The sequence below is a fragment of the Cygnus atratus genome, chromosome 11, assembly GCF_013377495.2.
Source record: "Cygnus atratus isolate AKBS03 ecotype Queensland, Australia chromosome 11, CAtr_DNAZoo_HiC_assembly, whole genome shotgun sequence".
NCBI classification, from domain to species: Eukaryota; Metazoa; Chordata; class Aves; order Anseriformes; family Anatidae; genus Cygnus; species Cygnus atratus.
The window spans coordinates 508,705-524,110 of record NC_066372.1 but is presented as its reverse complement, the minus strand read 5'-3'; the positions used below and the strand labels follow the sequence as shown (position 1 = coordinate 524,110).

The window sequence follows — 15,406 nt, the reverse complement described above, 5'->3', positions numbered from 1 at the left end:
CTTGCTAAGTCATTCATCATTTGCCATTCCTGGACTGTGCTTGCGTCTAGCAACGTTTTTACTAGAAAAGCCATTCAGATGAATGGAATGCACATCTCTGCTGGGTTTCCCCTGCCTAGGAAGCAGTCTAAACTTCTCAACCTGCCTTCAACGCTCTCTTCCTGCGTGAAAGCATTTGGCTAGACCCCCTCTGTCACCTTCCTCTCTCCTATCTTCTTCCCTCACCTGCTTCTCTTGTTTTTCTTTGTAACTCCTCATAAATTTACATATTAAAACATACCTCTTCTTATTTCAATACCTCAAAAAGCTCACAATAAACTGTCCTCTTATTACTCCTTTACTCTGTACCTCAAGGAACAAGTAACTGGGATAATTCACACTGCGTGGTGCAATTCAATTCCAGACACAATACCTGCATCATTAAATTATACCTGAAAGGTTACTGGAGTGAAAGTGATCTAACATTGACTCTCCTTTCACAGCTACATATCAGTTCTCTCTTTTTTAACTGACCATTTCAATGGTAGGTCTTTTTGCCTTTAAAGCCTGCAGTCTGGAAGTCATTTTTGACCCTGTGGTTTCTTTTGAAGCCTGTATTAATCCGACTGTAAAGCTGTCATACTACCATTTTGTGAATCGCTCCAAGTTACCACCCATACTGTCCCACCGGGATGCGGAGATTCTCATAAAGGCTTTCATCATATCCCAGCAGGACAATTATAGTTCATTGCTTGCTGGTTTTACTGTTACCTCTTATAAACATTTCAAGCTCAAGTAGTACTCTGTCACTGTACTGCTCAGCTGAACTAAGACGTCTGGACATACTATTCCAGCAGAGACTAGTTCAATGGCCCTTGAAGAAGCAGTTCTCACTTGAACTCAGTTGAAGAAGGTGTCTCACTTTAAGATCCATCTTAATTGCACTTCAAATAAATTTTAGTGTGCTCTTCATAGCAAATGTTTACCGCTTCATTTTTTGTCCTAGTTCTCACAAAGTTACACAGACAAAAGAGGTTTTGAGATCTTAAAATCCCCTCCTACTAAGGGACCCGGTTTCCCCCTAAATCCAATGAAATTATCAGTCAAGTTGGGAAAAAGTCTCAAAGCATATCTATGGTTCTGCTTATTTGCATGTTATTTAGCTGTATCAGTTACAACGTATAAGATTTTCTAATTAAAATCTTATAGTGAAAAAGAAATTGTGATGGTGAATCATTTAAATGCAGCATTAACAATGTAATACTGTAAGTGCAGTAGGCATAACATGACAAGCCTGAAGAATTAGGGCTGAGTACATCACCTCTGGGGATTTCAGCTAATCAAAGAAGTCAATCAATAAGCAAGAACAAAGAATATTTTCCTCACTTTCTTGTTGGCTTCTAATTTTAACTTCCTTAGAACATGAGAAAAGCTGAAGAAAGTAACCAGTCATATTCCTCTGTGCAACATCTCATCTTTTCTGATTTGTGATAGATTTTCTTGTGTAACAGGCAAAGGTAGTGCACTACTAAAGGCCTGTGAATTAGGTTTGGTCTCCCCATTCTTAGGGCTAGGACCTGAAGTAACATCAAAGCTCTTACAAAGCACCACTGAGTTAGCATAACAGATCTTAAATCACTGAAAAAAATGTTGGACAGAAGATTTTATCTTCCTTATTCTCTCACTTTTTTAGAGAAAAAATATGAGGAGGTCTATAGGACGTGTCTAATGCACAAAAGAAATTACTCTTTAAGCATTATGACTAGATTGCAGCAGCCCCAGTATGAAGCCTTACATAGGTTTGATTCTAGATTGGACTCTAGATAATGGGTCTTCCCATCTTTTAAATGACAGAAGTATAGTGAGTGTCAAATGAAAGGAGGAAAACCCCCCTGCTAGTTTTTCTGTAGTTACTAATGCTACTAGAAATTAAAACCATTCCCTATCCCACACCCCATAAACCAGTGTAATTTTGTCAGCTTGTATTTTTAAATGAACTGTTCCATTTTTAGAATTTTAGTAGGCAAGTCCACTAGAAATTATCAGTGTAACATGTGCTTTCATTTCATAGCTCTCAGTTAATCATTGCCACAGGACAAACACCCTCCAGACAGCAGAAAGCACAAATAAATAAAACAGACAAACAAACAAAACATGTAAAACATCCAGGATTATGAGTGCTTTGACGCTGTTAGCCCTGGATCTTCCTTAAATCCCTGGCAGCCAGGAGGGCCAACCGTATCCTGGGGTGCATCAAGCACGGCATTGCTAGTCGGTCGAGGGAAGTGATTGTCCCACTCTACTCTGCGCTGGTGTGGCCTCACCTCGAGTACTGTGTGCAGTTCTGGGCACCACAGTACAAAAACAATGTGAAACTGTTGGAGAGTGTCCAGAGGAGGGCGCTGAAGATGGTGAAGGGCCTAGAGGGGAAGACATATGAGGAGCGGCTGAGGGCACTGGGCCTGTTCAGCCTGGAGAAGAGGAGGCTGAGGGGGGACCTCATCACAGTCTACAACTTCCTCGCAAGGGGGAGTGGAGAGGCAGGGGACCTATTCTCCGTAATCACCAGTGATAGGACCCGTGGGAACGGTGCGAAGCTGAGGCAGGGGAAGTTTAGGCTGGACATCAGGAAGAGGTTCTTCACCGAGAGGGTGGTCGCACACTGGAACAGGCTCCCCAGTGAAGTAGTCACTGCACCAAGCCTGTCTGAATTTAAGAAGCGTTTGGACTGTGCACTTAGTCCACATGGCCTAAACTTTTGGGTAGACCTGTGTGGTGCCAGGAGTTGGACTTGATGATCCTTATGGGTCCCTTCCAACTCAGGGTATTCTATGATTCTATGATTCTAAATGGCTAACAGGTTTGAATGACACGGTTGGAGGTGCTACTAATCACAGCTTAACACACATTTTAACACATTTTCCACAAGGTGATTGGATATAGGCCTAGGCAACCTGCTCTAGCTGATCCTACTTGAGCAGGGGTGATCTCAAGAGCTCCCTTCCACCCTAAAGTGATTCTGTAAGGTGAAAAAATCTTAGAAATTATCCCTTCTCTCTCCAGTAATTCTTAGTAATTCTTCTCCATCCAGCCCATGGAGTAAGGAGGAAATAACGACAGTACTGAAACTCCTGAGGATCACCAGGTAAACTTGGCAAAACTTAAGTGATGAGGACAGGGCCATTATAAAACAAGACCAGCACCATTCAGTAAGGCAGGCCTACTCGAGTTAAATGCTCTTTAAAAAGTCACTCACTAAGTTAAATATTCAGAAAGCAGTGCAGAGGTCCCTCCTTCTTAATGGGACCTGAATTACATCACCATGAAAGAAAATTAGACTATGGCAGAGCAAAGTGAAAGTGAGGCTGCAGTTATGTTAATCTACCTGTGCTAGTATAGCGTGGGTAATACCAGCAACAGACGCATAGTAAATGTGTAAGATCACAACCAAAAACCAGGTGCTCACAGGTTTCATATTTCTGTTCTAAACATATCTGAATATGTAAGTATGTATATGTGTATATATACCCACACACTTTTAATAACTTTCATTCTTTTTTAAAAAATGCTTCTCTCTTTCTCCTTTACATGTCTTTTTATAAAGAAAAATGTTGAATCTTTGTTTCTTTCATAAATTCCCCCTTTTTCCAAAAGAGATTTTCTGGATAAGGAGTACAAAGCTAGACTCCGTTTTACAGCAGAGCAGAGTTTGGAAAGTGATTCTTTCTCTTAAGGCTCCTTTCTTTTCAAACCTTATTTAGGCCTCTTTTCTTTTCCTACAGCATTTCTCCAGAGTGCCAAACCGTACAAGCTGTCACCGAAAAAAATTATAAAAACCACTCAGTCATTATTCCTGAACTTCTTAAGGCCAATTGGAAGCGTGAATGTGACTGTCCTTACAACTGCTCTTAGGTAGTTATTTCCTATAACTTTTTGCCACTTTTATGCTGAGATAGGATATAAGATATCTTTCTAAACGTAACAGAGATTTCAACAACTGTTAAGAACACGTTGCAAGAAAAATTACGTGTGACAAAACAGTTATACTGACCATTTTGAGCACCTCTGCTTAAGATGTATTTTCATTAGCATTTTGTAGCTGACCTACATAAAAGAATTGTTTTTCTTGGAAATGCCCTTGTCAGTTTACCCTTACATTATGTATGATCTATGATGTTTTAAAAGAGGTTCTCTTTTCTTTGTTAGCACTGCCCATCATGAAAGCTTTAGATCACTTAAAAACAAACAGAGGAAAAACAAACTCCTAACACAAACTTGACTTAAGGAATCCGATGTACTGATATTTCATTTTTTCTGTTGCAACAGTAACAAAATTTTTCAGCTTACCAGCTCAGTAAGAAAAAGGGTATGAATGGAAAATATTTATATAAATTTTCAGGGTGATTCACAAGGAAAACATTTGTTTTCACTTTAACAAATCAAAGAATTTTAGGTAGCTCTGCTTTCTTGTATCAAAATATACTGTGGTCCAGACACAGAGGAACACTTTTCTCCATAAATGGCTAAGTCGGCACTGTTAGCTAAGTTCTCAACTTCATTTACTCATTCCTTGTATTATGTTCAGCTCCAGGGTCACCATTTAGGCAGCACCTCCTCTATCGAAAGCTCCATGAGAAATTGTTTGTGCTCACTACTTTATGTTCTAAAAGTTTTGTAGTGACCCACAAATTGGGAAATAGCTGAAATTTGAAAAATGGAAATGTTGCAATGGCACTAAGAGCAAGAATGGTTTGAAGACACTTGTTCTGAAGGCTTTAAATGCAACGCTATGCAGCAATGATAACTAAAATCAATAAAAGCTGACTCAGTCTTTCAGCACAGAAAAAAATCTCACTTTCATGATACATCAGACAGATTCTTCCCATTTCTCCCTGGAGCTCTGCAGAGTGCAAATCTGGCAGTGCAGGCCGTTCAGGGAAGATACATCTTTCAACTGCTTACACTGTATATATATGTCATATCTGTATTAGTGTAACATCCTGTAATCAAACAAACATAGACATCTCTTTGTGTATGTAACTTCAACAAAGCCTTCTGATGAAAGCACGGGCCTCCACTCTTTTTTTCTTAAGACACCACAAGGCAGCTTGCAAGCACCATGCATGAGCGAAGCCAATGCAAGGTTCCGTCTCTGACTGCAGAAAGCAGAACTGAATTTCTTGTGCAGCAAATGTGCCTGCAGGCTGCCAGCACACCTGGAGGTAGGCGTTGGCTGCAGCAACCCAGCTGTCTGCAGGACCGGGAGAATGATCTCAGTGATTCTCATGTGAGTCCCTTCAGGACCTACATGCAAGACTCACATCTCACAGATTGAAACAATGCAACTTTTTCATTCAAACATTTGTAGTGTAATTTATTAAATCTGTTTGTATTAACATATGCCATTACCACTTTAAGAACACTTTTAGTTCTACCTCAACCAAAGCATGGGCTCCTCAATTTGTCATTAAATTTGTATGCATCTCCACTGTTACAGCTAAAATCAAATCAAAACAAAACACAAAGTCCAAGTAATACCTTACTGCACATCTAAAGGTCAGTGCCCTTAGCAGCCAATCAAGAAGGCATGGAAATACAGAGAGGGCTGCCAAATAGTTGAATGAAAACTTTGGATTTGGATTTGTTTGACTAAAATCAAAACTCAATTTGGAACAAAATGTAAATGTTCAGCTTCATGTACAAAAGTTGGAGTCCCTACGTCTCACAAGAGACCTAAGCCCATATGTACTGAATCATTTATGGATCTTGATTAAGCTTTATGCATATATCCGAAGGAACGTTTTAAAACATGCTATGTGGTATTTTCAGATGCACAAAGGATAGAGCAAGCAACATACAGCTGGTTAGATAGTGTATTTACAAGGAGTAGAACAATGGATAAAAGCCTTCACATACAAAAGACCCTAAAAATGCTTTTTGGTGTTAGATAACAGACTGAGCTTAGTACTGCGTTCTGATCCAAAGATCTATTGATTATATTGCTAAGCATTATAAATGTTCTTAAATCACACACAGTAATTCTGTAAAGACTGACTTCCTCAGCATTAAGCTGCAGCTTCAGTTTTAAAACGCAGAAAAACTCCTCATCTATTTAACTCAACTTCTTTTATAGGAAAGATAATCCTAGGTGCTGATACTGACTTTTTGTTTTAAAACTCAAAGATATCAAGGGTGGCAACGTATAAAAATTGCATTAAATAAAGTAAAACATGACTGTGACTGAACATATTTAACTTCTGCCTGAAGCCATGTTTCATAATCAAGTTATAAAATCAGGGGAAAAATAGTGTGCAAGAATACTTATTCCAGGCCTTCAAGCTTACCCATCCTTTTAGTTTGCTGTTATAATACTGTACACACTGTATTCATGTTACAGGGCTGCAGAAACTACACGTCTATGTCAACAGATGTGTTTCTTGGAAGACAGCTACAAAAATCAAGTTTATTCAAATGTTTGCCAGCTACCATATGCTGCAATACTACTTTAAATGCAACATAAGGCTTTGGGAACATACTTTTACTGCTATCTACACTTTGTTATTTACTTTCCATTTAGACTAAATACCAGAGACGGGGCACACTAAGGGGTGCAGTGTCCTCTTTGTGAAAACATTCTACCCGTTGTAGTATTTAGAAAGAAAAAAAATATACACAGCTCTACACTGCTCTCGACCACTTTCAACGGCTGCACTTTAATAGTGAGACTCTGGGAAAGATATTTTTACATATGGCATTAATTCTGGGAACTTTTAATAATGGCCAAATATAATTAAAAATTAGGCAAAAATTCCTGCCATGGAGAGAGCAGTACAGAAACGACTCTGTTTGAAGAAAAAGCAATCATTTGCTCATATTCTGAGTCCAGAAAAAAACAAAACATACGTGGTATATTTTTAATATTTGAACTCCATCAGGCCCAATTCGACTCCTATGTGAAGCGAGTGGCAAAACTCCAAAATGCAGCAGGATTGAGCCCCTGATGTTGTCACAAGCATTCAAATAAACAAACAGGGCTGTAACACATTCTAAGCTTCCACTGTGTTCCTCTAACTGGATCCAGACAGAAAAAGAAAAGCACATTTCATTGCATTTTTTCAATGCCAGACCAACAACAACATACAATTTTATATTCTATGGAAGTGACCCTATTATAGTATAGTTATCCAAATGTCCAAAGAAAAACAGATTCAAAGAAGTCAAGTTTTTATACACTCATTTGGAAGACATTGTTCTATCACATCCGATAGGGATGTCTGATCTCTCTGAGGTTGGTAATATCAATTCTGCCTCTGGACTTTTATCAAATGCATGATATAGGGATTTAGATGCCCACTTTGGGGTCATTTGAATATGGCTAGCAAAATCCCCCAGGCTCTTTTTACAGACAATAAGAAGTGCTGTCAATGTTCTGAATTATCCTCATGGGAACCTAAGCTAAGTCTCTGCCCTCATTCTCTTCAGAGACTCTAAAAGGAACTGCAAAATCCGTAAGTAACTCATGTTATTCTGTGTTAAAAGACAAATGGTGTAAAGAAGGCATCCAGTTTTTAACCAGCAGAAGAAATTATCCTTTGCTTGCATCTTAATTTTCTGTTACCTGATTTCTTTTCATTAAAAACATGATTAAATGATATGCTTAAACCTGAGTGCACCTCTTGGAATTTAACTGACTCTGAAAGCTTTGGCCAAAAGCCATCAAGACCCTTAAGCATTTGCGTTATTTTAAGAATACTGACATCTCAGTTTTGCATTTAAATGCATGTCAAAGCCCGTCACTGGATCACAGCCAGCGAACTCAGCACCTTCCAGAATGAATAGTTGAAGTTCAAATTTTAACTGAGTCAATATCCATGAAATATTTTCCTTTCTGGACTAGGTATATTAAATGTGTCTTAAATTGCTCTAGGAAGCATTTCCCAACTCCACTATATTCTTACTGTATAGTTTATGTCAAGTTCACCTTTTTGATGAACACTATCCCACAGAAAAAAAAAAGGTCTATTGTATTTATAATATGCCTGCACATATTGACAGTATGCCCAAGAAGCTTCCCTTGCTCTGGAAAGGCACCAAACACCATGCGTGACAGTGTAGGAACTACTGATACATGTGTAGGACTTGACCATAGCGCAGCTACCGATCCAGCTCTGACACCGTGTATCTCACTGGTAACACAGTACGCGGTCTCCCAGAACACAAAGAGGAACTCCACTGATACTAATGACTCTAAACGTTCATTTTGCTCATGTAAATAGTGTTTTATACCATCATTAACACTTCTAAGCCACACAAAAAGTAATTTGTATGCTGAAATTGTACCATGCTACCCTCTGAAAGAATGACTGAATAGATACATAAAAGTACTCAGGCCACAGATTTGATGGTGCTCGCTGCACTGTGAAAGAAGCAGGTCTTTTACCAGATAAGCTCTTTCATTACACATGTATTTGAAGCTACTGACCTTCACAGAAGTCCTGCAAATCTTCATTAACGATCATATGGTCAGCATTTACTGAGGTAATACCAATTAAGCTAATTTGTATTACAAATATGGGCCAAACATATGGAAAAACTAGTTAAAACAGTAGACACAGAACACCGCAACATGCTGCTGGACTTAAGAAGCTGGCTCAAACTTTGATACAGGCAACTGGAACGTTTTCATTGTTTTCCGTATTGGATTATTAGAATAATTCCTATGAATTTGGTTGTCTCAACATTGTTTTATTCAAGACAGTTCTAAACTATGACACACGCAGCAACGGCTGGAACATTCCTTGGTCTGTGACATACGTGCCACAAACACCCTGTGACTGCTCCTATTAGTCAATGTTCGTAGAGAAAATCACTGCGTGATATGCAGTAGTAAATTACTTTCATCACTGTTAGCATGTGGCATGGCACAGCCTAGAAGTCAAACCACAGCCAAACACATGGGGAATGTGCATGCCACAAAGTGTATCACTTCACATTACATTTATATCCAGAAATGGCGTTTTCACAATAATCTGCCTCTCCTACTTCTCCCAGAAATGGGATAACTTAAGAGACTATTTCTTTTATTTAATTTCCATTTTTTCCTGCTCCACATTCAGAGAAGCTTTAGTTTTGTTTTGTTACTTTAAAAAAAAAAAAAAAGACAGCTTTACTTTGCAAGGCATGAATCTTGTCAATCTATTTACTGGATAACATCCATCTACATATACATCAGAAGCCCACTAGGGAATGTCACAAATCCACATAACATTCCAGAGCTAGATTCAAAATATGGACCTCTTTTTTAGCTGACAGATGTGTAAAATCATACGCAGCCAGACAAATCCCTAATGACTACACAGGTGCATGTGCTGAACAATGCAAGTTACTCCTACTAAGATCAACATTAGCTTATACTTGAAAAGTTATCTTCAGAAAACATTTTTCTGATGGGATAATGTGATTCTGCAACCAAAAACCACCACACCCTTTTTAGAGGAGGGGAACATATTAGCTCAGCTAGGTAGAGAGGCTGGAGGAAATCTCTGTGAAAGAAGCCAACTTTCAGAGGTTTTCTGGGAAGATATGACTATCATTTGGCCTCAATACTGCAATGAGCTTTAAACAGAAATACTACAGCTCATTAATGCCTATTTTCTCTTTTACTGATAACTATAGAATAAAAAAAAGTGTTCTAAGTAAAAGCTGCTAACGGATGATGCATTTAGATTACAGATTTCCACCTCGACTGTGTTCAGTAACATGTATGGGATTCCATGGTGGTATGATTTGGCTCAAATTGCTTTGTGCCACCAGTTTCTCACTCCACCTGACACAAGGCAGGAGCCCTGAGGGACAGGACTGAAGCTGATAGCAGGCTTCAGCCTTGAAACTTGCCCTAACTGCGTCAAGTGAAATCAGCCCAAATTCAGGCAATGTAAAAGCAGCTTTGAACAATCCTCTTTAGAACTTCCGCACTGCAGCTCCTCACCAGACTGAAGGCTCAAACCCTTCACCCACGGAGAACAAACAAGCACTCACTGCTTGAATTTCAAAGCCTTTGCAATAATATTCAGTACAACCATTACCTATAAAGCTTTTATTCTATGCAAACTTCAGACTTTTAACCAAAGACACTTAACATTTTCCATTCCTCTTACTCCTCTCCAGTGATGAGATCACGAGGTTCAGAACAGAGCTACTCCTCAGTCTTCAGAAAAACTTCAGCATCAATTTGAACTACTACAACATCTGAGCGGACAACTGGCAAGACTTCACACAATGCCAACAAAACAATTTTATCTGCCGTACGGAGTGCAGCAAATACCTGCTTCATCCTACTGTCTGTTCTAGCCCAGAATGAAACGTTTTTGTCCCCTACTATTTGTTGTTCAGCATCACCACCTACGCTGCCCTTTTAGAAACGCCAGCCATCACTCCAGCTGCAGTACCAACAGCAGTGAGCACCTGGCATACTCACTGCCAGAAATTTCGTGTGCTAAACACATCCTGTACATGCAAGCCCAAAATCAGGTCAGTAATATCCATACTGTCCCAGGTTCACAGATATGTAACACAACCTATTGTATGGGTAGTATGTACAAATTTCCAAAGAAACAAATCAATCAATAACTCTATCAAATGAAAAAGAGTTATTTTAGAGATTACAAAACTCAACAGAAAGCTTATACCTAAACCTTGATTGCTGTATCTCTCTCAAATGAACCATTAAATTGGTTTTAATTCCATGGAAAAAAAAATGAAAACAATATACCAGGTGAGGCAGTTGGCATATCTGTCAGCTGTGATTATCACTATGGATACACAAAAAAAAATAAATTCGATAACAATAAAACTGTACAAGATGGAAATAAGGCTTGAATGAACTCTGCCAAAAGACAACATGCCAAACACAGAGGCAACATGCTGCTTACCACTGGTACGCAAATGTATCAGAGAGATACGAGTTTTTCTGACGACTTAAAAACTGTTCCAAGTTTGTACAAAAACACTTATCTATATATTTATTTATTTATTTATTTCACAGCTCTCCCACTGGAATGTTTTCATAGCAAAAAATAAACAAAACAAAGACCCTAAGCAGTAGCATGTGTGTTTCATCCTGGTGTGTTACATCTGTACTTCACATTCTACAAGAATGTCAGTCCTATTTTACCTTACTAACAGACAGCAATACAATATTACTACCTAAATGTGTGGTGGCACTGGTATTTTCAAACTACTATTAAGCAAGTTTGAAAATCAAATTTTTTTCCACTGCTTTAGGGCACATACCTCTTTCACACTGGGGTCCTGTAAAGCCATAGGTGCAAGCACATCGGTTCGGAGCCACACATCTCCCTCCATTTAGACATCCACTTTCACAGACAGCTGTATCAGAGGGGAGGCAAGAGTAGTCTTTATTGAGTTATTTCCAGAAAGACAGGAAACTACATACTTGACCAGCTCAGGTAAACTAGCAAACACTGTAAACATAACAGGCCAGGATACATTTTTTCCAGAATCTACTTCTGATCTTTTGCTATTTCCTGGCCTCATTAGTATAATGAATTCATCTTTTCAAGGGAGCATAACATAAACATACTAACAAGCACAGCTTCTCCAACCTCTCAGAGTCTCTTTGATGACTAGACAATTCCGTAACTGCAAAATACCATCTTTCAAACTTTCAACGAAAAAACACTGAAAATGTAGAGATTGCAGATAGGAACTTAATCTCTGAATCCTCTAAATTGTTGCCTACTCAAGCACATTTAAAAATGTATTTGCTCCTCTACCATAATAAAAAAATAACAATCCAGTGTTAAAAGGCTTGTTGCTGATGCTTAATAATTCATGATATCAACTACGACAGCAAAACGTAATCAATATCTATTTTGATTTAGTTAATCCAAGATATTCTTTCCTGTACTACACTGTGATAGAGGCCAGTTTTTCTCATAATGAGCTTCAAAAGCAATTGCTCTCAAAGATAATCAGAAAAAGGAACATCCACATGAAAAATGGGTTTTTTAATACAATTTGATGCTCTTTGAGTAATGTTATTCTTTGTTCCATTTCACATTTCACTTTAGTAGAAAGAACGTTTCCATTTATCCTCTTTTATCCACTTGATATTTCACAGAGAAGGCAGAAATACAATTCTTAATCCTTTCACCATGTGATCCTCTTCCAGATTATTAGTGCAAATTCATGGTCTCAGTGAAGTTCATTTTAAGTGCGCCATTGACTTTGACAGAGCACAAAAGGTTTTCATTAAATAGGCTAAACACATTTTCCCTGTCAGACCAATAGTTCACCAGATAGCAACATGACAGCCTTGGTTAAAAGCAGCGCCTGCATCCTTATTTGAGTTTCTTCACAGCATTCCAGCCAAGAAGAACAAGACTACGAGAATCAGGCTGGTAGAGGCTTTATGCAGTGGATCCAAGAATGCTCTTGGCTCAGGATTGATTGAGGAAATCGATCAATTTGAGAGTCTTGATCAACTCCATCAAGATAACATCAAAATAAGCAAGATTCTTAAAGTATAATAGCTAACTCTGAGGCAAACCCTTGAAACAAAAACAAGGATTTGTATTAAGGAGCTCAATTTTGTCTATAAGACAAAAACTGAATCCTATATAAATTCTTTATTTATGGCCTATTGCTCTAGAGAATGTAAGGCCCTGGAGGTCAATGGGAATTACAGTATAGTGAGAACTACAGGATCAAGTTATATCCAATTATTATGAATTCACATGATGTTTATTTTAATAGTCCTCATCAGAAAGAATTCACTCGGCACTCAATACAAAGTCATGTGTTTTCCTGAAAAATTCCACTGCACCCGATAAAAAACAAGCTCAACATCAGTTGAAATTTAGCGTTAAAGGGTGCCCAGTTCACACAACCCAGAATTACTTAACTGTACGCAGTATCTATACAAATAAAATGTACTTACGCTGTCCACAGTGTGTTCCTGTATATCCCTTCTGACAGAGGCAATGGTCATCACTGCAGCTACCTCCATTCATGCACCGGATGTTACAGTGTTGTACTTGAAAGGAAAAGAGATTTTCCTCAGTTAAGCCAAGCCAGGAAGAAACACTTAACTGTCTGCTAAGGGATTTTTAGGGATTGATTATATGAACTAGAAAGCAGTGCTAGAAACAGAAGATGCATATTTTAAAACAGGTATTTAAAATGGCAGTACAGAAAACAATACGAATTTACAGTTCCTCAGGAATACAGGACATTGTGCAAGAATTTGAAACCACCCTTATTCATTGAAGTCAGCAGCATTTCATACGAGCATAGATATGTAGAACTCATCTCCTACTTTGCAGTGGTAAAAAAAGACCATCAGTAATGGGAAAGTATTAAACTTCTGGCGGATACCGCCAAGCAGAAACAGAGACTTATCATCTGAGCAATGGAAAAGGGAAGCATTAAGAAAGGGAAAGGGAAGCAATAAGAAAGCTCCTGAGGACAGCCTGGCTCTGCCAGGACACACGACATAAGAAATTGATCTGCCCAGGTAGGACTTCTTGCACAGAAAGGAAAAGTAACAGGGCACTTCTTTCTGTAGGCTTACCCCATCACCACATAAAGCTGCCACCAGCTCAGTGCCTGTGGCCTGAGGAGCTTACAGACAGCACTTCCCCAAAGTCCTTCCTGCAAAGAGAGACCAGGGAGCAACACAGCTCACTCTCCTCAGCAGCAGCCCCACTGTTTGTTATGATTAACACACAGCCCAAGTCCCAAGCCAGTAAAGCATGAAAGTGTGTGCTGTGTTTTTCTAATAATAAGGACAAATACGTTTTTCAACCAGAGGTCAGGAACAACTTAAAAGTATGTCAGGCTTTTCATCAGGCACAGAGAAACAGGCAGGTCTCCCGATGAAGTGCTCCTCACAGCTCCTGCTGCCTGACACAGCTGCTAACAGGGGCAGGCACTCCAGTACACAGCCAGGAAATGGTTTCCCTCTTAACAGGAACCACATGAAAGGCTCCTCCCCAGACAGGATTACGGACAGATCAGCATTTTAGTAGGTTGTGATGGAGCACTGGATACCTACACCATGCTGTCTGAAATGTTCAGGACTGAAAAATACAAATTGCATGTACTGCCAGAGCCTGTTGCTAACAGGTGCTGTGCCAACCACTGAATTTTTCCTGTTGCACAAAGCCCTTAAGCATCATTTGGCTTTTTACAGTTCAAAAGTATGTGCATGGAATTTAATTTTAATTTTTAAGCAGAATTAATAATTTTAGCAGTATTGCCATCTATAGCAATATGAATCCACAAAATATAAATTGAACATGCAATTGGAGAAAGGATTTTAAATGATCTCTAGCATTTAAAACACTAGTACACTTAATTCTTCAATTATAAAAGTAAGACTATCTTATTTCTTATGTGTCTCACATTTATGATACACCTTTGTTCTACTTTGGATGTCCTTCAGGAAACAAAAATGCGCTAACATTCCTTAAAAAAAGTAAAATTGTCTGCAAATACAGAGTGAGTATCTGGTAAAGATTTTTGGACAATGTCCTAAGTAGGTCAGAAAAAGGTATATAGTTACTTTAAAATCTATAGTTCAACTTAGCTTTATACAATCTTAGAAAAACAGAGGGGATTACAAAAAGCATAGGAAATGATATCATCTGTCAAGCAGGGAAGGAACTTAAAAACCACAAACTGATTTCAATTAGAACAAGCTATGCCAAGAGCTAATTTCCATTCCCACATGAAGACCAAAGCCATTTAAATAGTTTGAACTACATTTGAGATAAAAAGGTTAACAGTAGCCTATATGATGATTTTCATATTATTTGTTCAAGTAACAGTAAAGTATATTTCCCCATTTTGGGATAAGGAGTGGTTTTGCACATAACACACACACACAAGTTTCCATAATTTGTCTTACTGCTTCTCAAAGAAATTTTTCCACGGTAAAATATTTCTTCCTCCTTTTTAAACTAAAATCATTATGGAAGATAGCTGGGATACCCAATCATAATTATTAAAATGAACCATTCAAATCAGTGAGCTTTCTACCTTATAACTATGTAATAAAATCAGTGACATAAAGTCAGTAGGCTATTTATTTTCTGTCCTCTTTTGTGGGAATGTTGAAAATAGTATTTCCAAAATCATACTAACTATTCTGAAATATTGACCTTCCAGAAGTTCACAGAAACAGATGCGAAGGCTGTCTGGAGCTTATTTGAGGATTTTAAGATTGCATTTTTGAAAAGTATCATACGAATGCAGATGCAAAGTCTATTCTCAGTTATATCAACAATTCCATTAATGTCAGTGGAGATATTCCATTAAATGAAATAACCTATTCCAAGGTATCACATTGACTGAGACTCAAGGAAAAATCACGGGAATTACCATAAGGCTGGTAAGTCAATTC

At 38.4% G+C, this 15,406-nt stretch overlaps 1 protein-coding gene across 5 annotated transcripts in view; it reads right to left on the bottom strand.

Annotated features, from left to right (window-relative positions):
- The window catches only part of FBN1 (fibrillin 1), a 156,568-nt gene that overhangs the window by 121,485 nt on the left and 19,677 nt on the right, over positions 1–15,406 (bottom strand). For all 5 annotated transcript variants that reach the window (XM_050712903.1, XM_050712904.1, XM_050712905.1 and 2 more), the window contains 2 exons: positions 12,941–13,036; positions 11,272–11,367 (listed from right to left, as the gene is read on the bottom strand). In XM_050712903.1, coding sequence (XP_050568860.1) covers positions 11,272–11,367; positions 12,941–13,036 — 192 coding nt within the window. The remainder of the gene's footprint in view (positions 1–11,271; positions 11,368–12,940; positions 13,037–15,406) is intronic.